Source organism: Phyllobates terribilis, unplaced genomic scaffold, assembly GCF_046119375.1.
Source record: "Phyllobates terribilis strain yellow unplaced genomic scaffold, ASM4611937v1 Scaffold_4__5_contigs__length_816908805, whole genome shotgun sequence".
NCBI lineage: Eukaryota > Metazoa > Chordata > Amphibia > Anura > Dendrobatidae > Phyllobates > Phyllobates terribilis.
Window position 1 is genome coordinate 326050989 of NW_027362764.1, and position 25000 is coordinate 326075988.

The window sequence follows — 25000 nt, forward strand, 5'->3', positions numbered from 1 at the left end:
TCAAGACACATATCCTGCGTAAGGGTTTTAGTTCTGGAGAAAGAATCCATCAATAACTTCTTGGGGTAGCCATTCTGTAAAATCGTTTTTTCAATATTTTCGATTCCACTAAAAATTCAGAATCTGTGGTGCAGGTATTTCAGACCCTCCAATATTGCCCATAAGGGACATTGGTGATCCATTTCGGGAGATGTCCACTATCGAACCTTAAATAACTGTTAACATCCACAGGTTTAAAAAAAGTTGATGTGAACAATCTTCCTGTTAGATCAAACTGCACCACAAGATCCAAAAACTGTAAGGCGGTTTCAGAAAAGGTCGCTGTAAATGATAAACCCCATGGATTGGTGTTGAATTCCTCAACGAATTTCAATGCACTCTCGCTAGTTCCCCTCCACAGGAAAAATAAGTCGTCTATGAAGCGGCGATAAAAGACCACATGGTTGGCCGCCAGGGAGGACTGCGTGATGAAGACGGACTCAAAAACCCCCATAAACAAATTTGCATAACTGGGGGCGAACCATGTCCCCATCGCGCAGCCCTTTATCTGACAGTAAACCACCCCTTCAAATGTGAATACATTATTATTTAATATAAACATAATAGATGTTTTAAGGAAATTCCTTTGCTCAACGGGAATATTAGTGTCCATCGACAAGAATTGATCTATTGCTTGCAACCCCAAGTCGTGGGATATATTGCTATAAAGAGCACTAACGTCAAGAGTCAAGATGAGGCAATCATTCATAGGGGGGGAGGTTTCTCAAAAGTTTAATTAGTTGGGAGGAGTCTCTCAAGTAGGAATCAAGCTTAAGAACATATTTTTGAAGAAAAAGGTCGACATAATAGGAAAGGTTACTGGTGATGGAACCAATTACCGAAATGATTGGGCGGCCCGGGGGATTGATGGGGTTTCTGTGTATCTTGGGGAGGAAATAGAAAAAAGGAACCCTGAATGTAGTTATATCCAAAAAAAATTCTCTTTTTTGTTTAGAAGACCCTTTGCATGTGCGGTCCTAATATGCTCCTTATATTTTAAAAATATAGAAGCCGATGGGTCCTGAGATAACATTTCGTAGTAGTCATGATCATCCAGAATTCTTTTTCCCTCCCCAATATACCAGCCTCTATTCATGAGTACTACGCCACCCCCTTTGTCTGCATTCTTGATAATCAGATTTTGGTTGTCTCTAAGTGAGATGACGGCTCGTCTCTCACCGGGACTCAGATTATCCCTAGTTTTTTGATGTTTAAAGGACCAAATCTCCTTTAAAATAAGTTGTTGATATGTTTCAATATGGAAACCTTTATGATGCAGTGGATAGAATTTATTTGAATGTCCATGCACATCTACATGCATCGGTTCAGTCTCTAGATTGGTGTCCAGGGAGGGGCTTTGTGGAGGTAGAATTATAGTTTTTCCTCTCCTTTCTTCTAATAAAAAATGTTGTTGTATAGTTAGTTTTTTTTAAAAAAATCATTCAGATCAAGATGTAAAGAAAACACATTAGCTATAAAAAAGACACATTACAGTTTTTGGATCTTATGGTGGAGTTTGATCTAACAGGAAGATTGTTCACATCAACTTTTTTTAAACCTGTGGATGTTAACAGTTATTTAAGGTTCGATAGTGGACATCTCCCGAAATGGATCACCAATGTCCCTTATGGGCAATATTGGAGGGTCCGAAAAAACTGCACCAGAGATTCTGAATTTTTAGTGGAATCTAAAATATTGAAAAAACGATTTCTACAGAAAGGCTACCCCAAGAAGTTATTGATGGATGCTTTCTCCAGAACTAAAACCCTTACGCAGGATATGTATCTTGATAGGATTGAGTCATTCACCGATAAAAATAAGAGCAAAAATAAATTAGCCTCAGATTTGACTAGATGGAGCATGGTCACCACATTTAGTCAATCTAGGGTTACCATCCATAATATTTTGGATAAATTCTGGTTTATCTTGAAGGGTGACTCCATTTTAGGACCCTTTATACCTAACAAGCCGAGCATTATTTATAGGAAGAACAGAAATTTGCGAAACTTAATAGCACCAAGTAATACATCCCTGAAATCTAGAATACAACCCTCACCAGAGGGCGTCTGTTCAGGGTGTCTTCCATGTAATATGCCTAAATGTTTATGTTGTAGAGTCATTCAAAATGGTAATCAAAAGAATTTTTTGTCATATACCACAGGAAAAAAATTCTCTATCAAACACAATGTGAATTGTCAGTCGACACATGTGATCTATTTACTTGAGTGCACTTGCAACCTCCAGTACGTGGGTCGAACGATAGAAACTATGCACGCACGTCTAATTAAACATAGACATAAAATTCGGATAGGTTATCAATTACACAGCGTATCCAAACATTTTAGCATTGTTCATCAAAAAGATCCAGGACATATGAGGCTTACTATTATAGACCACATTCCTGATATTGTCCCCGACCAATTAGCGAGTTTGATTAATAAAGAAAGTTTTTGGATCTTCAAGTTGGGCACGTTGGCCCCTGAGGGTCTGAATTTGGCCCTTGAAAATGTAACCAGCACTTAAGGTCATTTCCTTCTCCTTTCTAATGGAAATATTATTGCTATTGTTTTTTTTTTCTTTTTTCTCTTTTTTATGATGCAGTTTTGAATAACTGTTTTTAACATGTATTACTTCATTCTATATCTCACTTAATATGCTTCGATTTTTTGTATTTATGTGTAGGTGATTTCTATGAAATTGATGCAGGCACTACAGATGTATTTTTGTATAACTGTTTATCAACATGTATTGCCATATTCTATACCTTATCCAATGTGTTTTTAATACTTTGTATTCATGTGAAGGTGGCTTATGTGAAACCAATGTGGACACTTCGAACCAGCAAATGAAGGGTTTCCTTTGTTTGGACCCAGGTTAACTAATTAGTATCAACCAATCACTGTGAATCTTTGTCTATATATATATTTTATGTTTGTGCTCATACCCTTGTACCACCTGAGGAAGATAGTTCACTATCGAAACGCGTTGTGGAAAGGGCTCATTAAATTTATTTTTTAGCCCTAAAAATTTTTTCACCTCTAGTGTTCATTTTTTTAGCGCCCTATAGACCGCTTTTTTATTTTATTTAATTTGGACCACATTTCTGATTTTGACACATTGATACAAATAAGTGGCTATGTGTTGCTAAAACGATATTCTTGGAGTGAGTAATTTTTTTCAGATGCAGACAATGTCGATTAGAGCAGCATTTAAATAACCGATAGAGCTATTTCTGATATGAAAATTAACTAAAATTAACTAAGATTAATCTATTTCTGATTACTGAAAGGGAGACATAAAGATTGCTTCCATTTTTAGCCCTCCTCGTGGAAGAGAAAATTATTTTACATCAATGTCCTAGTAAATTAAAAATTAGTTGAATAGGTTAAGAGGTTTTTTAGTGATACAGAAAATGAAAAAACAAAAAAATAATGCTTCAGTAGAGTGTGGAAAATGTATTACCCATATTAAAAAAAACATTCTCAATTCTTGCTGAATTTAAGCAAAATGATCAGACGATAATAGAGTTGACCAATGTGGATATGGATATTTGTTTGTCGAAGCATTAATTATCTGACTCTGAAAGTAGAAAGCACCCATCAAGAGGTAGAGGAGCGAGATTTGGTGGAAGATGGTAGTCTGGATGAAGGTATCAACATTGTAATATAGTACAGCCCCAAAACCATCTACGGTATATCTTTTTAAGGTCAAGTTCCACAAATCTCCCAATACATGTTGAATGATTAGAGGGAAACCTAAATGGTAATAAGAGGAATGGGTTCAAGAGGATAAATAACTTACAAACCATCAAGTTATCCCAGAGAATACTGATTGAATTTTATACTGATCTTTAAGGAAGCAGCCTTTCAGTAGTCCCCACTATAAATTTTGATTCATTTATGAGGGTGAAATATTTTTCCCTATACACTCAAAAGTTGAATTCAGCTAAATAAGGTGAAATGATAAATAAGTAGGCATTAATGGCATAGTCAGATACCTAGAATGTCCTTACTAAATATATATTTTTGCATTCTAAACACTTTTGTAATTAGCTTGATTATAAAATGTACTACACCTCTCCTGATCCTGGTCTTTCTTTTTTTTTTTTTTTACTTCACTTCATGTGATGTTTCATTTAAGAGGAGTATCAAGAGTATCAAACATGATGTCAATTATAATGGCTCTCGCAGACCTATTAGTTTTCTTTAAGAAGCCCTCCTACTCTGCACTCATTACATATATTAAGTCCACTTGTTTGAACTCTATATCTGTATAAAAGACAGTCCACACACTCAAGCAATCACACTTCAATCTCTTCACCATGACCAAGCCCAAAGAGCTGTCTAAGGACACCAGGGACAAAATTGTAGACCTGAACAAGCCTGGGGTGGGCTACAGGTCAATAGGCAAGCAGCTTAGTGAAAAGGCAACAACTGTTGGCACAATTATTAGAAAATGGAAGAAACACAAGCTGACTGACGTTCTGGGGCTCCATTCAAGATCTCGCCTCATAGGGTAAAGATGATACTGAGAAAGGACAGAAATCAGCACAGAACTACATGGAAGGACCTAGTCAATGACCTGGGAAAGCTGGGACCACAGTGTTGACCATTACCGTTAGTAACAAACTACGCCGTCATAGCACGCAAGGTCCCCCTGCTCATGTCAGCACATGTCCAGGCCATTTGAAGTTTGCCAATGACCATATGGATGATACAGAGGAGGCGTGGGGGAAGGTCATGTGGTCCGATGAGATAAAAATAGAAGTTTTTGTTATCAACTCCACACGCTGAGTTTGGAGGAAGAAGAAAGATGAGTACAACCCCAAGATTACTGTCCCAACCATGAAGCATGGTAGGGGAAACATTGTACTTTGGGGGTGCTTTACTGCAAAGGGGACAGGATGATTTCACCGTATTAAAGGGAGGATGGATAGGGTCATGAATCGCGAGATTTTAGCCAACAAACCTCTTCCCTCTGTAAAAGCATTGAAGATGGGTCGTTGCAGGGTCTTCTAGCATGACAATGACCTGAAACACACAGCCAGGGGACCTAAGGAGTGGCTCCGTAAGAAGCATTTCAAAGTCCTGGAGTAGCCTAGCCAGTCTTCAGACCTGAACCCAATAGAAAATCTTTGGAGGAAGCTGAAACTCAATGTTGACCAGCGACAGCCCCGAAACTTGAAAGATCTGGAGAAGATCTGTATGGAGGAGTGGGTCAAAATCCCTGCTGCAGCATGTACTAACTTGGTCAAGAACTACAGGAAACATCTGACCTCGGTAATTGCAAACAAAGGTTTATGTACCAAATACTAAGTTCTGTTTTTTTTTATTCCATCATATGCTTATTTCATAGCTGAAGTGTACCTACAATTAAAATTGCAGACCTCTCCATTCTTTGGAGGGAAAACTTGCAAAATTGGTAGCGTATCAAATACATATTTTCCCCACTGCAATTGCTTGAAGACCACAAATACAAAGTTGCCACTGTTGATAGATGTGAATTGTATTTATGCATTTGAAGTAATAATTGTTTTGGGACTTTCCCAGATGTAGGATTAACAATGCCTGGTTGATAATTTGAAGGTGGCCTGGCCATAGACTGTAAAAAGTCCTCATTAAGGTGGAAAGCAGAAACCATCTTAGCTAGAAAAGAAAGACAAGGAATGGAAAGCAACAGGAGAGGGGAGACAGCTTCGAAACCAGCCTGAAGGAGGAAATACCTATAAGGAATTACAAGAGAACTGTGAGATGTCCCTATTTGGCTCAAAACACAGGGACTGAAGAATATCCATAGTGGTCTCACCGACATAGAACATATATTGGGTCTTGTAAAAGATCAATACAAACAACATTAAGCGCCCCTAGAATGGGTAATTTTCTATCTTCAGGGTGTGCTTGCTGTGGTACCATGTGGAAGGGAGACTCTTTTTCGCAACCCGGAGAGGTAAGAAATACAAAATAAAGGACAGATATACATGTTCCTCTAATTTTGTAATTTACTTAATATCCGGTCAATGTGGGCTGTTCTATATGGGTGAGACCACTATGGAAATACAGACACATATTAGCAAACACAAAAGAACAATTAGGACAGGAATTGTTGATATACCCATACCAAAACATTTCATTGAACACCGGCACTCGGTCAATCAGCTTAGATTAACCGCTTCCCGACCGCTCACTGTAGATAAACGTCAGCGCTGCCTGGGCTCTGTGCAGCACGGACGTTTAAAAACGGTGGGTGGTCCCTCAGGGCTCAGGACCCCCAGGGTCCTGCAAGCGCTGCGGGTGCGGTGCAGAGCAATAGCTCTGACAGGGAACATCATCGGGACCTGATTGGATCAGGTCCCAGTGATGTTAACCCTCTGCTGTCTTCTATATGCCGCGATCTATAGTGATCGCTGCATATAGAAGACAGCAGGAGGAGAGGGGGTCGTCTTACTTACCTCTCCGACGACCCCTGATACCTTCCAGGACCTGGCGTTGCTATGGCAGCTGGAGGTCACATGACCGCCTCCAGATCTGCCATATATGGTGTCCTGCCAGGCTCAGCCTACAGGTGAAGCCTGGCAGGAGACACTGACTGTGAAACAGTCAGCAAAGATCTCATGTAATGTAATATATGTCTATTACATTACATGAGATCAGTGATCAGAAAAATAAAAATTAATGTCCCATACAGGGACTAAGTAAAAATGTAAAAAAAAGTAAAAAAAATGTTTTCAAACTACTAAAAAAAAATCACAAAATAAATAAAAATAAATAAATAAAATATTAAACCGATAAATCCGTATATTTATGCAAAAACAAAAAGAGTATACATATTTGGTATCGTCGCGTCCGAAACAACCCAAGCTATAAAACTGTCACACTAATTAACTCCTTCTGTGCACACCGTAATAAAAATAAATAAAAAACGGATCAAAAAAACTAGACTTTTTCCTCATATCGCCAAACAAAAAGTGGAAAAAAATGCGATCAAAAAGCAAAATGTAAATAAAAATGGTACCACTGAAAACATCATCTTGTTCCGCAAAAAACAAGCTGCCATACAGCTCCATCAGCCGAAAAATAAAAAAGTTATACCTCTTAGAATTAAGCAATGCAAAAAAAATATTTAGTTCTATAAAATTGTTTTATTGTGTAAAAGCGCCAAAACATAAAAAAATATACAGTAAGTGTAGTATCGCTGTAAACGTACTGACCCGAAGAATAATGCTGCCTTATCACTTTTACCACACGCAGAACGGCATACAAAAAAAACTCAAAAAACAATTCCTGAATTGTTGGTTTTTGTTAATTTTACCTCCCAAAAAGCGGAATAGAAAGCGATCGAAAAATGTCACGTACCCAAAAATGGTACGAATAAAAATGTCAACTCGTCCCGCAAAAAACAAGCCGTCACATGACTCTGTCGGCCGAAATATGGAAAAATTATACAGTACAGACCAAAAGTTTGGACACCTTATTTAAAGATTTTTCTGTATTTTCATGACTATGAAAATTGTACATTCACACTGAAGGCATCAAAACTATGAATTAACACATGTGGAATTATATACTTAACAAAAGAGTGTGAAACAACTGAAAATATGTCTGATATTCTAGGTTCTTCAAAGTAGCCACCTTTTGCTTTGATGACTGCTTTGCACACTCTTGGCATTCTCTTGATGAGCTTCAAGAGGTAGTCACCGGAAATGGTTTTAACTTCACAGGTGTGCCCTGTCAGGTTTAATAAGTGGGATTTCTTGCCTTATAAATGGGGTTGGGACCATCAGTTGTGTTGTGCAGAAGTCAGGTGGATACACAGCTGATAGTCCTACTGAGTAGACTGTTAGAATTTGTATTATGGCAAGAAAAAAGCAGCTAAGTAAAGAAAAACGAGTGCCCATCATTACTTTAAGAAATGAAGGTCAGTCAGTCTGAAATATTGGGAAAACTTTGAAAGTGTCCCCAAGTGCAGTTGCAAAAACCATCAAGCACTACAAAGAAGCTGGCTCACATGAGGACCGCCCCAGGAAAGGAAGACCAAGAGTCATCTCTGATTCTGAGGATAAGTTTATCCCAGTCACCAGCCTCAGAAATCGCAGGTTAACAGCAGCTCAGATTAGAGACCAGGTCAATGCCACACAGAGTTCTAGCAGCAGACACATCTCTTCAACAACTGTTAAGAGGAGACTTTGTGCAGCAGGCCTTCATGGTAAAATAACTGCTAGGAAACCACTGCTAAGGACAGGCAACAAGCAGAAGAGACTTGTTTGGGCTAAAGAACACAAGGAATGGACATTAGACCAGTGGAAATCTGTGCTTTGGTCTGTTGAGTCCAAATTTGAGATCTTTGGTTCCAAACACCGTGTCTTTGTTCGACGCAGAAAAGGTGAACGGATGGGCTCTACTAGCCTGGTTCCCACCGTGAAGCATGGAGGAGGAGGTATGATGGTGTGGGGGTGCTTTGCTGGTGACACTGTTGGGGATTTATTCAAAATTGAAGGCATACTGAACCAGCATGGCTACCACAGCATCTTGCTGCGGCATGCTATTCCATCCGGTTTGCGTTTAGTTGGACCATCATTTATTTTTCAACAGGACAATGACCCCAAACACACCTCCAGGATGTGTAAGGGCTATTTGACCAAGAAGGCGAGTGATGGGGTGCCACGCCAGATGACCTGGCCTTCACAGTCACCAGACCTGAACCCAATCGAGATGGTTTGGGGTGAGCTGGACCGCAGAGTGAAGGCAAAAGGGCCAACAAGTGCTAAGCATCTCTGGGAACTCCTTCAAGATTGTTGGAAGACCATTTCCGGTGATTACCTCTTGAAGCTCATCAAGAGAATGCCAAGAGTGTGCAAAGCAGTCATCAAAGCAAAAGGTGGCTACTTTGAAGAACCTAGAATATCAGACATATTTTCAGTTGTTTCACACTTTTTTGTTAAGTATATAATTCTACATGTGTTAATTCATAGTTTTGATGCCTTCAGTGTGAATGTACAATTTTCATAGTCAAGAAAATACAGAAAAATCTTTAAATGAGGTGTGTCCAAACTTTTGGTCTGTACTGTACATATATGTATATATATATATATATATATACACACACACACTTATACATGCGCATGCACACACACACATTTCTGTAATAAAATATATTCTATATTAAAAAAAAATCTTATTTTTGTAGTGCAAAGCTTTTTATTACTTTAATTTTTGCAGATGATGTATAAAGATTATTATTACCATTATTATTATTATTTTTTTTTTTTTACACATTTGCTCCCCCAAGGTAATATAAAAAGAAATTTCTGGGGAACATTTCTTTTACTGTACACTTTCTTACACTGTAACTGGGGTATCTACATGAGCAGTGTCGTACTGGCCCACCAAGACACTGAACAATTTCCCGGCGGGCCCCAGGTCCTCAGTGGACCCCCGTAACGCATATAGTGGTGGCCCGCTGATTAACATGGTCTTTCTAACCACGGGCCTACCGGAGGCTGTCATGATTGCAGCCGCAAACATACATCACTGTCTGACGTCGTCATGCGGCGCATACGTACAAGTGACGTTACAGGTCATTGGACAATCAAAGGCCAGGCGCGGACGTCTGTTCACAGCAGATGTCCTTTGCGTGTGGTATTATTCGGTTACTATGTGGTGGTAATATGTGGTCTGGGGGGATGGGTACTGACGCAGTATGGGAAGCGAGGGGTATGAGATGGGTGTGAACACAGTATGGGGACTGGGTGTATGTGTGAGGAGACAGAATAGAGAGTATGGTTAGCGGGGAGAGGATGTGTAAGAAGACTGTATGAAGGAGTGGGAAATGTGTGAAGAGGCTATTGAGGGAAATAGTGTGAGGAGACTGTATGGGGGAGTAAAGTGTGAGGGGGCACAAAATAGAGACTGGGTAGTGTATGTGTGGAGGATGGAATACAGAGGGGGGACAGTATGCCAAGGAGAGGGAATGTGATGAGAGAGCACAGTATAGAGACTGGGCACTATATGAGTGACATAGTGTGAGAGGACAGTGTGAAGAGGGGGCATTGTGGAGGGCATGTGCCATAAGAGGGACATCATGTGGAAGTCATAATTTGTGCAGGGAACACAGAGAGGGAATTATTTATTCAGAGGATCAGTGTAGGGCATATATTTTTATTCTGGAGAATTATAAACAAGCTGCTATTTTTAAAGGCATTGTGCCAAAGCCCTGATATACAGCATTCTATAATGCTGTATATTAGCCCCCAATCCGACCTGTAAGAGGAGAAAAAGAGCTTTTATTATACTCACCTGGGACGCGGTCGGGTCCAAGGGGCGTCGCTGGTCTTGGTCTGGTGCCTCCTTTTTTCTTGCGATGCAGTCTTCCTCTTCGCTTCGTGTGGATGACGCATCTCTACATCATCCACACAGTCTCCCCAGCATCGCTTACTGTGAAGGCATACTTCTCTGCCCTGATATGAGCAGAGTAAAGTACTGCAGTGTGCATGCATCGGGGCGCTTTGACTTTTCCCGACGCCTGCACACTGCAGTACTTTGGTCTGTCCTCAGAGCAACACCCCTCGGACCGGACCGCCCCCCCAGATGAGTATCATAAAAGCTCTTTTTCTTCTCTTGTAGGTCAGATCGAGGGCTTATATACAGCATTATAGAATGCTGTATATCAGAGGTGAAAGGTGATGGCCATATCTCATATCGGCCAAACCTGGAGACAGGTTCCCTTTAATGCCATATTTCCCATCATGATTTTAGCTCTCTATAGATAGGAATCATGGCATATATACTGTAATCCATCAGGCTGATATTAATCTGGAGCTGATGTGCAGACCACCCAGTGATGTAGTTTTGCATTAGCCAATTTGGGCCGCCGCCGAAAATATGTCTCCCATAACTAGAGGATCTACACCGTTCACAAAAAAAAAAAAAACAATATTCATTACTGGACGGTGTCAGAGTGTTTGGTTGTGTTTTTTTAACATATTAAGCTTTTTCTCCACTGGCCATAGATCAGTCGCCTTCTAGACTTTTCTACAAATTTTGTCTGTGCATGGAATTCATGTCTCCTATCCATCAGATAACCCAATTTAATTACTGTAGTTGTTCACAGCTGTGGAGTCCTAGTTGAATTGGGGTCATGTAGAGTGTTTTAGAGTGCTAGCTCTTTTTCCTTTAATTCATGATGAAGCCATGTTCAACCCCCAATATGAGGGTGGAACGTTCCCTCTTAAGAGATAGTTTTATAGATTTCTACAATTACATCTATGACAAGGAGTTTAACCAGAATGTATACAGAATGGCAGTTAGTCACTGGTGAGGATGGGAAACGGCTTAAGAGTTAGGAAGAGAGTTAATCAGTCAAACCCCTTCTGAAAAGAACAGACTAATAACTATTCTTTGGTGGGTTCCATTAGTCAAATAGAACAATATTTTTTTGTTACATTTGGGTAAATAGTATAGTGGATCAGCGAAGATTGTTATTGCATTTATGCTGCCAAACTACAATTAGCATAAATCAGATAGTGGCTGCATACTCAATTTCAGCCAGGTATGTTTTACTCTAAAACGCTGCAGTATTTCAGAATACATATACTTTGAAAAAGCTGCCAGGTTCTATATGTCTCAGCCTAGTTACCACCCGATCCCTTTGACTAACATGTCTCTCCCTATGCAAAAACATAGGGAGAGACCAGTCAGTCAACTGAAGAGAAACAGAAAATTCGGCCAGGGATCCACCTAGAACTAGCCAGACACAAAGCCCCTGGCTGGCTTTTTAAAATATGTATAAATCTCCGCAGCATTTGATAATCAAGCATACCTGGCTGCAATCATGTAGCCAATGTCTGATTCATGCTGCCTACGATTCAGGCAGAATGAATCTGAAATACGGTTCCTTTAATCAAAAAGGAAATTGAACAACAATAAAATATAAGATCTTTAAATAATACATTACTCTTTTCTGCGAGCAGACTTTCGTTTTTCTTCATTAAGCTCATGTGCAGCATCTCGAAGCTTTACTTCACATCCTGGTGCACTGCCTGGAATTATGTCTAACTGCAGACTTTTACTCTGCATGGAAAGAAAGTAAGTTAAAATAAAAATACACTGACAATGATGAAATCTATTTTGGTAGTATTACTTTGAAGGCATAATTTCCTTTAAAAATATATACTTAATATAAGTAGGATATACAGTGAAAAGAGAATCCCCTGTTTGCACCCTTGGAAGCCAGTCTGGCTGTCAGCTCATAATGAGAGTCAATCTGCTCCTGTGTAATATCAGCAAAAGCAAGTCCCTAAAATCAGGCACAGTGGTTAATATTCTTATCATTGCGACTACTTGTTTGCAGATGGTTATAAATGACATTTAACAAGTTTGTGATGAGGCAATGCCCCGGATATAGAATTTGCTTCACAAATGCTTCCAATATATGTCATTCTAACTTTCACTCACACAACACTTATCCAAAAGTGCAACTGAGTTATGCCAGTATTGATTTCATATTGTATATTCAATTATAAAATTCAAAGAACACCTATAAAACTAATGAAACATACATAACATATTTGTAAGCCCTAATTTGCATTATTTTAAGATTGACTACTGCTCTCTCTATTCTGCTGATTTCGATATGTTTTTTTTTTACTTTACTTCCTGTGATCATTCTTTCGAGGGCAGCATTCAACGCTAAGTCATCAGAAGGATTGCACTACAATCCCTTTCCCGTAGATTCTATCACCAGCAGGACATCATAATGGGGTAGCATTGCGGTCAATTGCCACTGCTTCTTTCCACTCATGTGCCCTGATGAATTCTGGAATCAATTGTGGTGATGCAGGCAGTGACATGTGACTTTCCTCACAGCTGCTTTGCAGTATCTGTGCCCACAATCACACAGCTTCTGTTCCCACCTCCTCTTACACTTAAGCCCCCGTCTCACATAGCGATATCGCTAGCGATATCGCTGCTGAGTCACGGTTTTGGTGACTCACCAGCGACCTCACCAGCGATGTCGCTGTGTGTGACACTTTGCAACGATCAGGCCCCTGCTGTGAGGTCGCTGATCGCTGCAAAGTGTCCTGGACCATTTTTTGGTCGTTGGCCTCCCGCTGGCCAGCACACATCGCTGTGTGTGACCAGCGGGACCAACGATCTGGCTGGTAACTATGGTAAACATCGGGTTACTAGGGGCACGCGCGCACTTAGTAACCCGCTGTTTACCATGGATACCACTCTGCTACGGTAAGCGGAGGCTCCCGCGCACCGTAGCAGAGTGGTATCCATGGTAAACAGCGGGTTACTAGGGGCACACGCGCACTTAGTAACGCGATGTTTACCATAGTTACCAGCCTGCTCCTGCTTGCAGCAGGCTGGTAACGGGAGCAGGACATCGTGGAACGATCCTTTCCACGATATCGCTGCTCCCCTGATCGCTGGTGAGCCTGCCTGTTTGACAGCTCACCAGCGATGTATTAGCGATGCAGCAACGATCCCTGACAGGTCGTATCGTTGTCGGGATCGCTGCTGCATCGCTTAGTGTGACGGGGCCTTTAAACATGACACGAGGGGGCTTTGATAGAAGCAGAGTGAGTGCCAGTAGTGCCCCACAGCTTCTGTCATTGACCTGAAACAAAGCTTCCGTTATTGCCCCCTTTATAACTATAAATTTCAGGACAATGACATAAGCTGTGGGTTAGCACTGCTGTCACTTACCCTGCTTCTATCATTGCCCCTTGAAGATGTCTTGTTTCAGGGGAGAAATTGTAAAGCTGCGAGGAATTGACTGCAGAGCCATCCTTCTAATGGCATCCCTTTTGAGACTGCTCTCAACGTAATGTCACAGTAAGTAAAGAAAAAATATATAAACAAAGATTAGCAGGATATGGAGTACAGTAGGTAATTTTAAAAGAAAGCAAATTACAAAAATGTTTAGGTTACATTTATCGGGCAACTCCTTTAACGAAGCTAATGCACCCCTATTAACAGTGTGTAAAGTTCTCACTGCACTTACTGATTCTCTTTATTTTTACTCTCCTGCAAACAAGCAAACAAAAAAGTAATAAAAAAAACCCTGAAAAAAAAAAAATAATAAAAAGAAATGATAATGTTTTACATACAATTTGAATCAATTGAATCAAAGAGATCTTTTTTGTTTAAAAAATGCATAAAGTTGGTATTAGTGGCTAAAAGTGCGACCCAAACAGAAAATATACGGTATATACCACACCTCCTTAAGATAAAAGTTTAACATGTGCAGAGTCCATACATACCACCTAGTCCTATGTCTACATATCCATAGTCATGGGCATAAGTGTTGAAACCCTTGAAATTGTTCCAGAAAATGAAGTATTTTCCCAGAAAATTATTGAAATTAAATATATTATACTTATGTTTATTTCCTTTGTGTGTATTGGAAGAACAGTAAAAAAAACCTGAGAAAAAAAGCAAATTGGATATCATGCCACACAAAACCCCAAAAATGAGATGGACAGAATTGTTGGCATATTTCCAAAATAGTGGGTAAACAACTTTGTTTCAAGCATGTAATGTGCTTTAAAACTCACCAGTTGCAAATAACAGGACTGAGTAATATGAAAATCACAAATGAAACCAGATAAAAGGGGATAAGTTCTTCTGAACCCTTCCCTCTTTGAAGGCGGACAAGGCAATGATTCCCTCTGTCCCTAGCTCTTTTTGCTTTAGAAATAGAGGCCCTAGCAGTACAAATACTGCTATCACAGCTATAACAGCTATCAGCTATCACAGATATTACCAAAGCAGACCGGACAGAAACCAGTGTTTTGTACGCAGATTATATGGTGATCTTTATGGATACAGTTGAGGAGACTTTACCACGTTATCTCTACTATCGATAAATTTAGTAAATATTCAGGATTATTTATAAATTGGAATAAATCAGCTTTACTACCCCTCCTAAACACATTGGTAGATCATTTGGAACCTTTATCACCATTACCAATCGTGTTTAACTTTAAATACTTAGGAATCATTATACCGAAAGACAGTAAAAATTATTTTTCATCTAATATCTCCTCCTATGATACTATGCTAAACATACATTCACTCAATAAAGCAATTATCAGTCTCTAGACGGATAAATGTAATCAAGATGATACTACTTCCTAAATTTAGTTATACCCTTCAACCCAATACCTGTCCCTAAATCCTTTTCTCAACTCTTAACTCATTAATATCTATGTTTATATGGGGTAATACAAGACCCAAACTGTCTACTCTACAGAGGTCCAAAAAAAGAGGAGGGGCGGCTTTACCTGACTTCTTTTTATATTACCTAGCGCAGCAACTTAAGGTAGTCAGCAAATGGATGCGTGACTCGCCTCTATCCAGTTTAGAAAACCACCTAGCACAGATACCAAAAAACGAATGCCTGTTATGTTTTTTGGAAGTGGATAAACCCAATATACTTAAGCTGTTGCCTCTTCTCAGATTAGTGTGCTTGGTCTGGAAGCAAGTTAAAAGAGTAGTTAATTTTAATGAGGTTATAGAGGAAATGCCACTATGGTATAATTCTTACTTTTCTATTTTACAGAATCATCCAACCACCAGATTCTGGAGTACCCAAAATGTACTGTAGTTAAAAGACATATATAACCAAAATATCCTAATGCCATTTAAATAGATGCAAACTAAATATAATATTCCAAGATCCCAATTCTTTAGAGATCTTCACCTAAAAACAAATAAAAGAAAAGTTAACTCAACCTTTACATTGTGTGTCTGTGTTTGCCACACTAAGCTTGGAGAATAGAAAGAAATGAAAAAAAAACTTAGGACTAGAAAATATCAACAATCTTAAGGTTACAAATCTATCTCCAGAGATCTTGATGTTCCTTTTTCCACGGTGCACAGCATAAAGAGGTTTACAACTCATGGTACTGTAGCTCATCTCCCTGGACGTGTATGGCAGAGAAAAATTTATGTAAGGTTACAATGCAGGATAGTCTGGATGATGGATAAGCAGCTCCAAAAAGTTCCAAAGAAATTCAAGCTTTCTGGCAGGCTCGGGTGGATCAGTGTCAGCGCGAACTCTTCATCGATATTTGAATGAAATGAAATGCTATGACAGGAGTACCAGGAGGACCCCACTGGTGACACAGAGACATAAAAAAGCTAGACTGCAGTTTACCAAAATGTACGCGAGTACGTCAAAATCCTTCTGGGAAAGCATCTTGTGGACAGAGGATACCAAGATAGAGCTTTTTTGCTAAAGCACATCACTCTACTGTTTACCGAAAACTAAATGAAATCTAAAAAGAAAAGAACACAGTACCTGCAGTCAAATATGCTAGAAGTTCAAAGATGTTTTGGGGTTGTTTTGCTGACTCTTTCAATGGGTGTCTTGACTGTGTGCAAGGTATCATGAAATCTGAAGATTAATAATGGATTTTGGGTCGTAATATAGTGCTCAGTGTCAAAAAGCGGGATTTGCATCCTAGATCATGTATTAGGTTATAGGTCTTCCAGTAGGACAATGATCCCGAATATACTTGGAGACAAAATGCTACAGAGTTCTGAAATGGTCATCAATGCGTCTGGATCTAAATCCGATTGAATACCTGTGAAGAGATCTTAAAATTGCTATTGGGAGAAGCCACCCTTTAACCCTTTCACCCCCAAGCCCGTTTTCACCGTCATTTTTCAATTCTGACCAGTCACTTTATGAGGTAATAACTCTGGATTCTGAGACTGTTTTTTTGGTGACATTGAATTTCATGATAGTAGTAACATTTCTTCAATATGACTTGAGTTTGTGAAAAATTGGAAATTGGGCGAAAATTTTGCAATTTTCAAACTTTTAATTTTTATGCCCTGAAACCATAGTTATATCACACAAATAGTTAATAAAAAAAATTCCCACATGTGTACGTTACATCAGCACAATTTTTGAAACAATCTATTTTTGTTAAGAAGTTAGAAGGGTTAAAAGTTGACCAGCAATTTCTCGTTTTTACAACAAAATTTACCAAACCATTTTTTTAGGGAACACATCACATTTGAAGTGACTTTGAGGGGCCTATATGAGAGAAAATACCCCCAAAGTGATACCATTCTAAGAACTGTACCCCTCAGAATGCTAAAAACCACATTCAAGAAGTTTATTAAACTTTCAGGTGCTTCACAAGAATTTAATAAAAAAAAAATATTTTTTAACTTTTTTCACAGAAATTTTACTTTAGAACTTAATTTTTATTTTTACAAGGATAACTGGAGAAAATAGAGCCAAAATTTGTTGTGCAATGTCCCTTGAGCACGCTGATAGCCCAAAAGTGGGGGGAAACTACTGTATGGGCGCACGGCAGGGCTCTGAAGGAAAGGAGCGCCATTTGACTTTTTTAATGCAAAATTTGCTGGAATCATTAACAGATGCTACTTCACATTTGGAGAGCCCCTGATGAGCCTAAACAGTGGAAACCCCGCACAAGTGACCCTGTTTGGAAACTAGACCCTTCAAGGAAGTTATCTAGATGTGTAGTGAACATCTTGAACCCCCAGGTGCTTCACAGAAGTTCATAACATAGCGCCACGAAAATAAAAAAAAAAAAATCAAATTTTTCCCACAAAAATGTTATTTTAGCCCCAAATTTAGCATTTTAACTTGTTTCTGACATTGGGCGTAATAATATGTACCTGCGCTCTGGGCCTATTGGACCAGGTACGTATTATTATGCCCTAGCGATCGTGCCCACAATGGGGCTGTGTGGGCGCGATCGCCGCTGGGTAAAAGCTGATTCTCACAGCTGACACCTGGTACTATGTGCCAGGAGCGGTCCGACACCGCTCCCAGCACATTAACCCCAGAAATGCTGAGATCAAATCGATCGCAGGATACCGGGAGCAAGCAGCGCCCCTCTTACCTTGAATAAGGACCCCTCACTGTGTGCGCAGGGTGCCGATCGTTGTCATGGTGACCCTGGTGATCCGGATGTCGTCATGATGACATCCGGGTCACCAGGAAGTTACTTTGGTCATGCGCACTGCTCGATCAAAATAACTTGTGCATGCAGGGCTGACAACCTGCAAAGCATAGAGATGCTGCTGCTACAGCTCAATGCTTTGCAAGCAATCAGCCTGCAGAAAATGAAAGTCCCATAGTGGGACAAAATGTAAAAGTAAAAGAATGTGACAGAATATGAAAAAAAAGCAAAAATATCGAAAAAAAATTAAACAATACTACAAAAAAAAAAAATATATACTGCACTCATAAATAAATATTATGAAAAACAAAACAAAACAAAAAAATACAAGTACACATATTTGGTATCGTCACATCCAAAACGACCTGACCTACAATACTGTACCACTAGTGAACCCGTTTAATGAACACGGTAAAAAAATAAAAAACATAGCAAAAAACTATGCTTTATCATCATACCGCCAAACAAAAAATGGAATAAAACGCGATCAAAAAGACGGATGCAAACAAAAATGGTACAGTTGAAAACGTTATCTTGCCCCAAATAAAACAAGCTGCCATACAGCTCCATCAGCCGAAAAATAAAAAAAATTATAGTTCTCAGAATAAAATGATGCAAATAAAATATTTTTTCCTATAAAATAGTTTTTATTGTGTAAAAGCTCCAAAATCTATATAATGGTGGTACCGCTGTAAATGCACTGACAGGAAGAATAACACTGCTTTATCAATTTTACCACATGCGGAATGGCATAAAAAATACAATTCCAGTATTGTTGGGTTTGTTTTATTCTGCCTCCCAAAAATCTAAGTAAAAAAAATGTGCCCGAAAATTGTACCAATAAAAATGTGAACTGGTCCAGCAAAAAACAAGCCGTCACACGACTCTGTCGGCCGAAATATGGATAAATTATAGCTCTCAAAATATGGCAATGCAAAAACTAGTCTTACCTTTTTTTAGTGTGTGACAGTTGTCAATTATAAAAACCCAATATGAATCTGGTATCTCTGTAATCACAACGACCCGAAGAATAAAGTTGTCTAATCACTTATACCGCATGAGGAAAGGCTTAAAAAATAAACTCTAGGATAAGGGTTGTGCTAGGGTTAAGGTTGTGCTAGGGTTAGAATTGTGCTAGGGTTAGAATTGTGCTAGGGTTAGAATTGTGCTAGAGTTAGGGGTGTGTTGGAGTTGGGGTTAGTGATTTTTTCAAAAGTAAAGAAAAAAATTATGAGGATATAACGACTAGTATTGAGCGCAAGTACTTGCTACTTGAGTTTGCTTCGGGTGCTCGGGTATGAACCGAGTGTTGTGGGTGCTCGAGTGACATGCTCAAACCTCCGCCCCATATGTTTTGCGGCTGTTATACAGCCAAAAAAAAAAAACACCTGGGGATTGCCTACCATGCACGAGCTATCCCTGCATGATTTTTTTTTGGGGGTGTCAGACAACCGTGAAACATGCGGAGCGGGACTCAAGCATGTCACTTGAGCACCCATGATACATGGTGAATGCCCGAGTACCCAATGCAAACTCAAGTAGCGATCACTTGCGCTCAAGACTATTGACAACTTATTCAACATGATGACCTAATGTTATCAAATTCTGTGTCATACCTGTGGGTTCAAAATGTTCACTATTCCCCTTGATAAAATCCTTCAGTGGTCCAGTTTCAAAAATATAGTCACTTGTGAGGGGTTTCCACTGTCTAGGCACATCAGGGGCTCTCCAAACGCGACATGGCTTCCGCTCTCGATTCTAACCAATATTGCGTTCAAAAAGTCACATAGTGTTTTTTCCCTTCTGAACCCTGCCGGGCGCCCAAACAGTGTATGTTCCCCACATATGGGGTAACAGCTTACTCAGGAGAAATTGCACAACAGTTTTTGGGGTACACTTTCTCCTGTTACCCTTATGAAAATGCAAAATTGGGGGATGAAAAACATTTTTGCGGAAAAAAAGTAAAAATTTTATTTTTACAGCTCAATGTTATAAACTTCTGTGAAACCCCTGGGGGTTCAAGGTGCTCACTACACATCTAAATAAGTTCCCTAATGGGTCTAGTTTCCAAAATGGTGTCACTTGTGGGGGCTTTCCACTGTTTAGGCAGATCGCAAATTATTCCAGCAAATTTTACATTCAAAAAGTCAAATGGCTTTCCTTCCCTTCCGAGCCCTGCAATGTGCCCAAACAGTGGTTTTTCTAAAAAAAAAAATGGGTCTAAAGTACCATTTTTGAGAAAAAAATGTAAATGTTCATTGCTTTCTTCCACATTCCAAAAATTCCTGTGAAGCACCTGAAGGGTTAATAAAGTTCTTGAATGTGGTTTTGAGCACCTTGAGGGGTGCAGTTTTTAGAATGGTGTCACTTTTGGGTATTTTCTGTCATGAAGGCCCCTCAAAGTCACTTCAAATGTGATATGGTCCCGAAAATAATGGTTTTGTAAATTTTGTTGGAAAAATTAGAAATCGCTGGTCAACTTTTAACCCTTATAACTTCATAACAAAAAAATTTGGTTCCAAAATTGTGCTGATGTAAAGTAGGCATGTCGGAAATGTTAGTTATTAACTATTTGGTGTGATATACAGTACAGACCAAAAGTTTGGACACACCTTATTTAAAGATTTTTCTGTATTTTCATGACTTTGAAAATTGTACATTCACACTGAAGGCATCAAAACTATGAATTAACACATGTGGAATTATATACTTAACAAAAGAGTGTGAAACAACTGAAAATATGTCTTATATTCTAGGTTCTTCAAAGTAGCCACCTTTTGCTTTGATGACTGCTTTGCACACTCTTGGCATTCTCTTGATGAGCTTCAAAAGGTAGTCACCGGAAATGGTTTTCACTTCACAGGTGTGCCCTGTCAGGTTTAATAAGTGGGATTTCTTGCCTTATAAATGGGGTTGGGACCATCAGTTGTGTTGTGCAGAAGTCAGGTGGATACACAGCTGATAGTCCTACTGAATAGACTGTTAGAATTTGTATTATGGCAAGAAAAAAGCAGCTAAGTAAAGAAAAACGAGTGGCCTTCATTACTTTAAGAAATGAAGGTCAGTCAGTCAGAAAAATTGGGAAAACTTTGAAAGTGTCCCCAAGTGCAGTTGCAAAAACCATCAAGCGCTACAAAGAAACTGGCTCACATGAGGACCGCCCCAGGAAAGGAAGACCAAGAGTCACCTCTGCTTCTGAGGATAAGTTTATCCCAGGCACCAGCCTCAGAAATCGCAGGTTAACAGCAGCTCAGATTAGAGACCAGGTCAATGCCACACAGAGTTCTAGCAGCAGACACATCTCTACAACAACTGTTAAGAGGAGACTTTGTGCAGCAGGCCTTCATGGTAAAATAGCTGCTAGAAAACCACTGCTAAGGACATGCAACAAGCAGAAGAGACTAGTTTGGGCTAAAGAACACAAGGAATGGACATTAGACCAGTGGAAATCTTTGCTATTGTCTGATGAGGCCAAATTTGAGATCTTTGGTTCCAACCACCGTGTCTTTGTGCGACGCAGAAAAGGTGAATGGATGGACTCTACATAACTGGTTCCCACCGTGAAGCATGGAGGAGGAAGTGTGATGCTGTGGGGGTGCTTTACTGGTGACACTGTTGGGGATTTATTCAAAATTGAAGGCATACTGAACCAGCATGGCTACCACAGCATCTTGCAGTGGCATGCTATTCCATCCGGTTTACGTTTAGTTGGACCATCATTTATTTTTCAACAGGACAATGACGCCGAACACACCTCCAGGCTGTGTAAGGGCTATTGACCAAGAAGGAGAGTGATGGGGTGCTACGCCAGATGACCTGGCCTCCACAGTCACCAGACCTGAACCCAATCGAGATGGTTTGGGGTGAGCTGCACCACAGAGTGAAGGCAAAAGGGCCAACAAGTGCTAAGCATCTCTGGGAACTCCTTCAAGATTGTTGGAAGACCATTTCCGGTGACTACCTCTTGAATACCCATCAAGAGAATGGCAAGAGTGTGCGAAGCAGTCATCAAAGCAAAAGGTTGCTACTTTGAAGAACCTAGAATATCAGACATATTTTCAGTTGTTTCACATTTTTTTTTTTTAAGTATATAATTCCACATGTGTTAATTCATAGTTTTGATGCCTTCAGTGTGAACGTACAATTTTTACAGTCATGAAAATACAGAAAAATCTTTAAATGAGAAGGTGTGTCCAAACTTTTGGTCTGTACCGTATATCTCTGATTTAAGGGCATGACATTTGAAAATTGCTACATTTTCGCCAAATTTCTGATTTTGTTCACAAAGTAACGCAAGTCACGTCGAATAAATTTTACCACTATCATGAAGTTCAATGTCAAAAAAACAATCTCAGAATCAGTGGAATCAGTTGAAGCGTTCCAGAGTTATTACCTCATGAAGTGGCAGTGGTCAGAATTGTAAAAATTGGTCTGGTCATAAACGTGCAAACCACCTTCAGGGGTAAAGGGGTTAACTTTTTGAATGCAAAATTTGCTGGAATCAGAAGCGGATGCCATGTCGCATTTGAACAGCCCCTGATGTGCCTGAATAGTGGAACCCCCCACAAGTAACCCCATTTTGAAAACTAGACCCTTCAAGGAATTTATTTTTATGGGAGGTGAGCACCTTGAACCCACAGGTGTTTCACAGAATTTTACAACGTTGATCTGAGAAAATGAAAAAAATATATATTTTTCCCACAAAAATGTTGTTTAAGACCCACATTTTTTCAAAAGGATAGCAGGAGAAAATGGACTGCAAAATTTGATGTGCAATTTCTCCTGAGTACACCGATACCCCATATATGGTTGAAAACTGCTTTTAAATAAGCGCCATATTGAGGTTCAGATTTTGCTGGACTGGTTTGACAGTGCCATGTCACATTGGTAGAGTTCCTGAGGTGCCATAACTGCAGAACCTGCCTTAAGTGACCCAATTTTACTAACTGCACCTCGCAATAAATTAATCTAGGGATGCAGTGATCATAGCGACACCACAGGTATGTCACAGAATTTTCTACCATTGGGCAGTGAAGAAAAAATAATTACATTTTTAGCACCAAATTTTGTTTTAGCCCCAGATTTTACATTTTCACACTGGAAAATTTCCCACAATTTCTGCTGAATCAATATCAATGTATACCTTCATAATAAAGGAAATGAGATATACCAAATGACTGCCTATATGAATAAAATCACAATCACTTTATTGAAAAAAATCTTAATAAAACCACATACAAAAAATACCCCAGAAAATAGAGACACAAGAACAAAGTTGATAACAGTGTAAGTAACCAAAAATCCTGAACTCAATGGTAATTGACATAAACTAGTATCTAGTAACCAACATTCTAACTACTAAATAGTGTGTAATAGTAGCATGAGTTATCAATAGACTGTCATACTATGCAAAACCGATGCTCCACTATTTTAATACATTATACTGCTCAATACATAATTCATGGGAACACAGTGCTGAAAGGAACAACAAAGCATAGATACATTCCTTAACCTACATGTTATTGTGTAGAGTAAATACACATCATGTGCACGGTGCAGTCCCGTGTCTCACAGCCTCAACGCGTGTTTCATGCGAAACCACTTCCTTATTCTGCTGAATGTAGAAATACCCCATATGTGACTCTACACTACTGCTTAGCCACAGGAGACTCTGGAGGGATGGAGTGCTATTTTCCAAGACTAGTTTGCAGGCTCCATATAAAGAGCCCCTAAGTGCTAGAACACCAGAATCCACTCTTAACTGACCCCATTTTGGAAATTATACCCCTTTGGGAATTTATCTACAGGTGTAGTGACGACTTTGACTCCATGGGTGTTTTCCAGAAACAAGCAGCAATGGATGTTGTTGAGTGTTGAGTAAAAACTGCAAACAGCCATTGTAGTGCCCAGCTCATGTTTCTTGAGACCATAAATTAGATGGGCTCTCATCGCTACAGGAATACCAAACATGTGGACACTAAATGTGGTTTAAGCACATTGGGGCTCAAAGGGGAAGGGGGCATTTGGATTTAGGAACGCAGAATTTGCTTAATTTATTTTGGAGGGTGAGGAGCCATTTTGCTTTTCCAGTGCCTTTGTACTACCAGTAATATGGATGCCTCCTATATTTCCATTAACAGATGACAAACCTGAGTGAGGGCTTTTTTTGTGGATTGAGTTAAAGCTTTTACTGGGAACATTTTACATATTGTTTGGGATCACATATATCTGGCACCCTACGCTGAGCACATACATCAAGGTTTCCATCTAAAACTCCCAATGACTTGATTTAGATTAAACCCCTGAGGGATCCACTCACTATATTGAGGCAGCAGAGTGACTCTGGATTTCGTCTGGCCTCTGTTCAGCGTTGTCCTTCTTTTCAAAGTTGAACAAAACTGTGGCGGACCGCGCTTGTGTGCACACCTAAAAAGACGGATACTGATAGATCATATGCCAGACATTGTAGGGAATCTTCCGCCGGGGATTCCGTCTGAATCACGTATTTCAGAGATTAAGGCTGTGTGCCCCTGATGCTTTTTTTAAGCGTTTCCGCAGCGGCAAAAACGCTGCAGAAACGCTTAAAAAACGCATGGTAGAAGGCCTGCCATGTTCCCCAATGATAATCCGCATGTGCTGTGCACATGCTGCGGAAATTTCCGCTGCAGATTATGATCGCGGAAAAAAAAGCAGCACTACCAATTATTTTGCGGAAGCGCTGCGTTTTCGCCGCCATTGACTTGCATTGGAACGCATGGATTCCGCATCACTGTATATGTAGATGTGCATTCCATGCGTTCTAATGTGCAGATGGTACCCGGGTGTGGAGGAGAGGAGAATCTCATCCAGACCCAGGTACCATAGTACCTGTTAAAAGAAAAGAATAAAATAAAAGTTATATTTACCTTCTGGCGGCCTCCGGTGCGCACGTCCTCTCATGCCGGCAGATCGCGATGTACTGAAGGACCTGCGCTGACGTCATAGTCATATGACAGGTCACGCGGTGTG

The 25000-nt window shown here is 39.7% G+C and overlaps 1 protein-coding gene across 7 annotated transcripts in view; it reads right to left on the bottom strand.

Annotated features, from left to right (window-relative positions):
- The window catches only part of LOC141265383 (triple functional domain protein-like), a 1868493-nt gene that overhangs the window by 871240 nt on the left and 972253 nt on the right, over positions 1-25000 (bottom strand). For all 7 annotated transcript variants that reach the window (XM_073678400.1, XM_073678401.1, XM_073678399.1 and 4 more), the window contains one exon: positions 11989-12104. In XM_073678400.1, coding sequence (XP_073534501.1) covers positions 11989-12104 — 116 coding nt within the window. The remainder of the gene's footprint in view (positions 1-11988; positions 12105-25000) is intronic.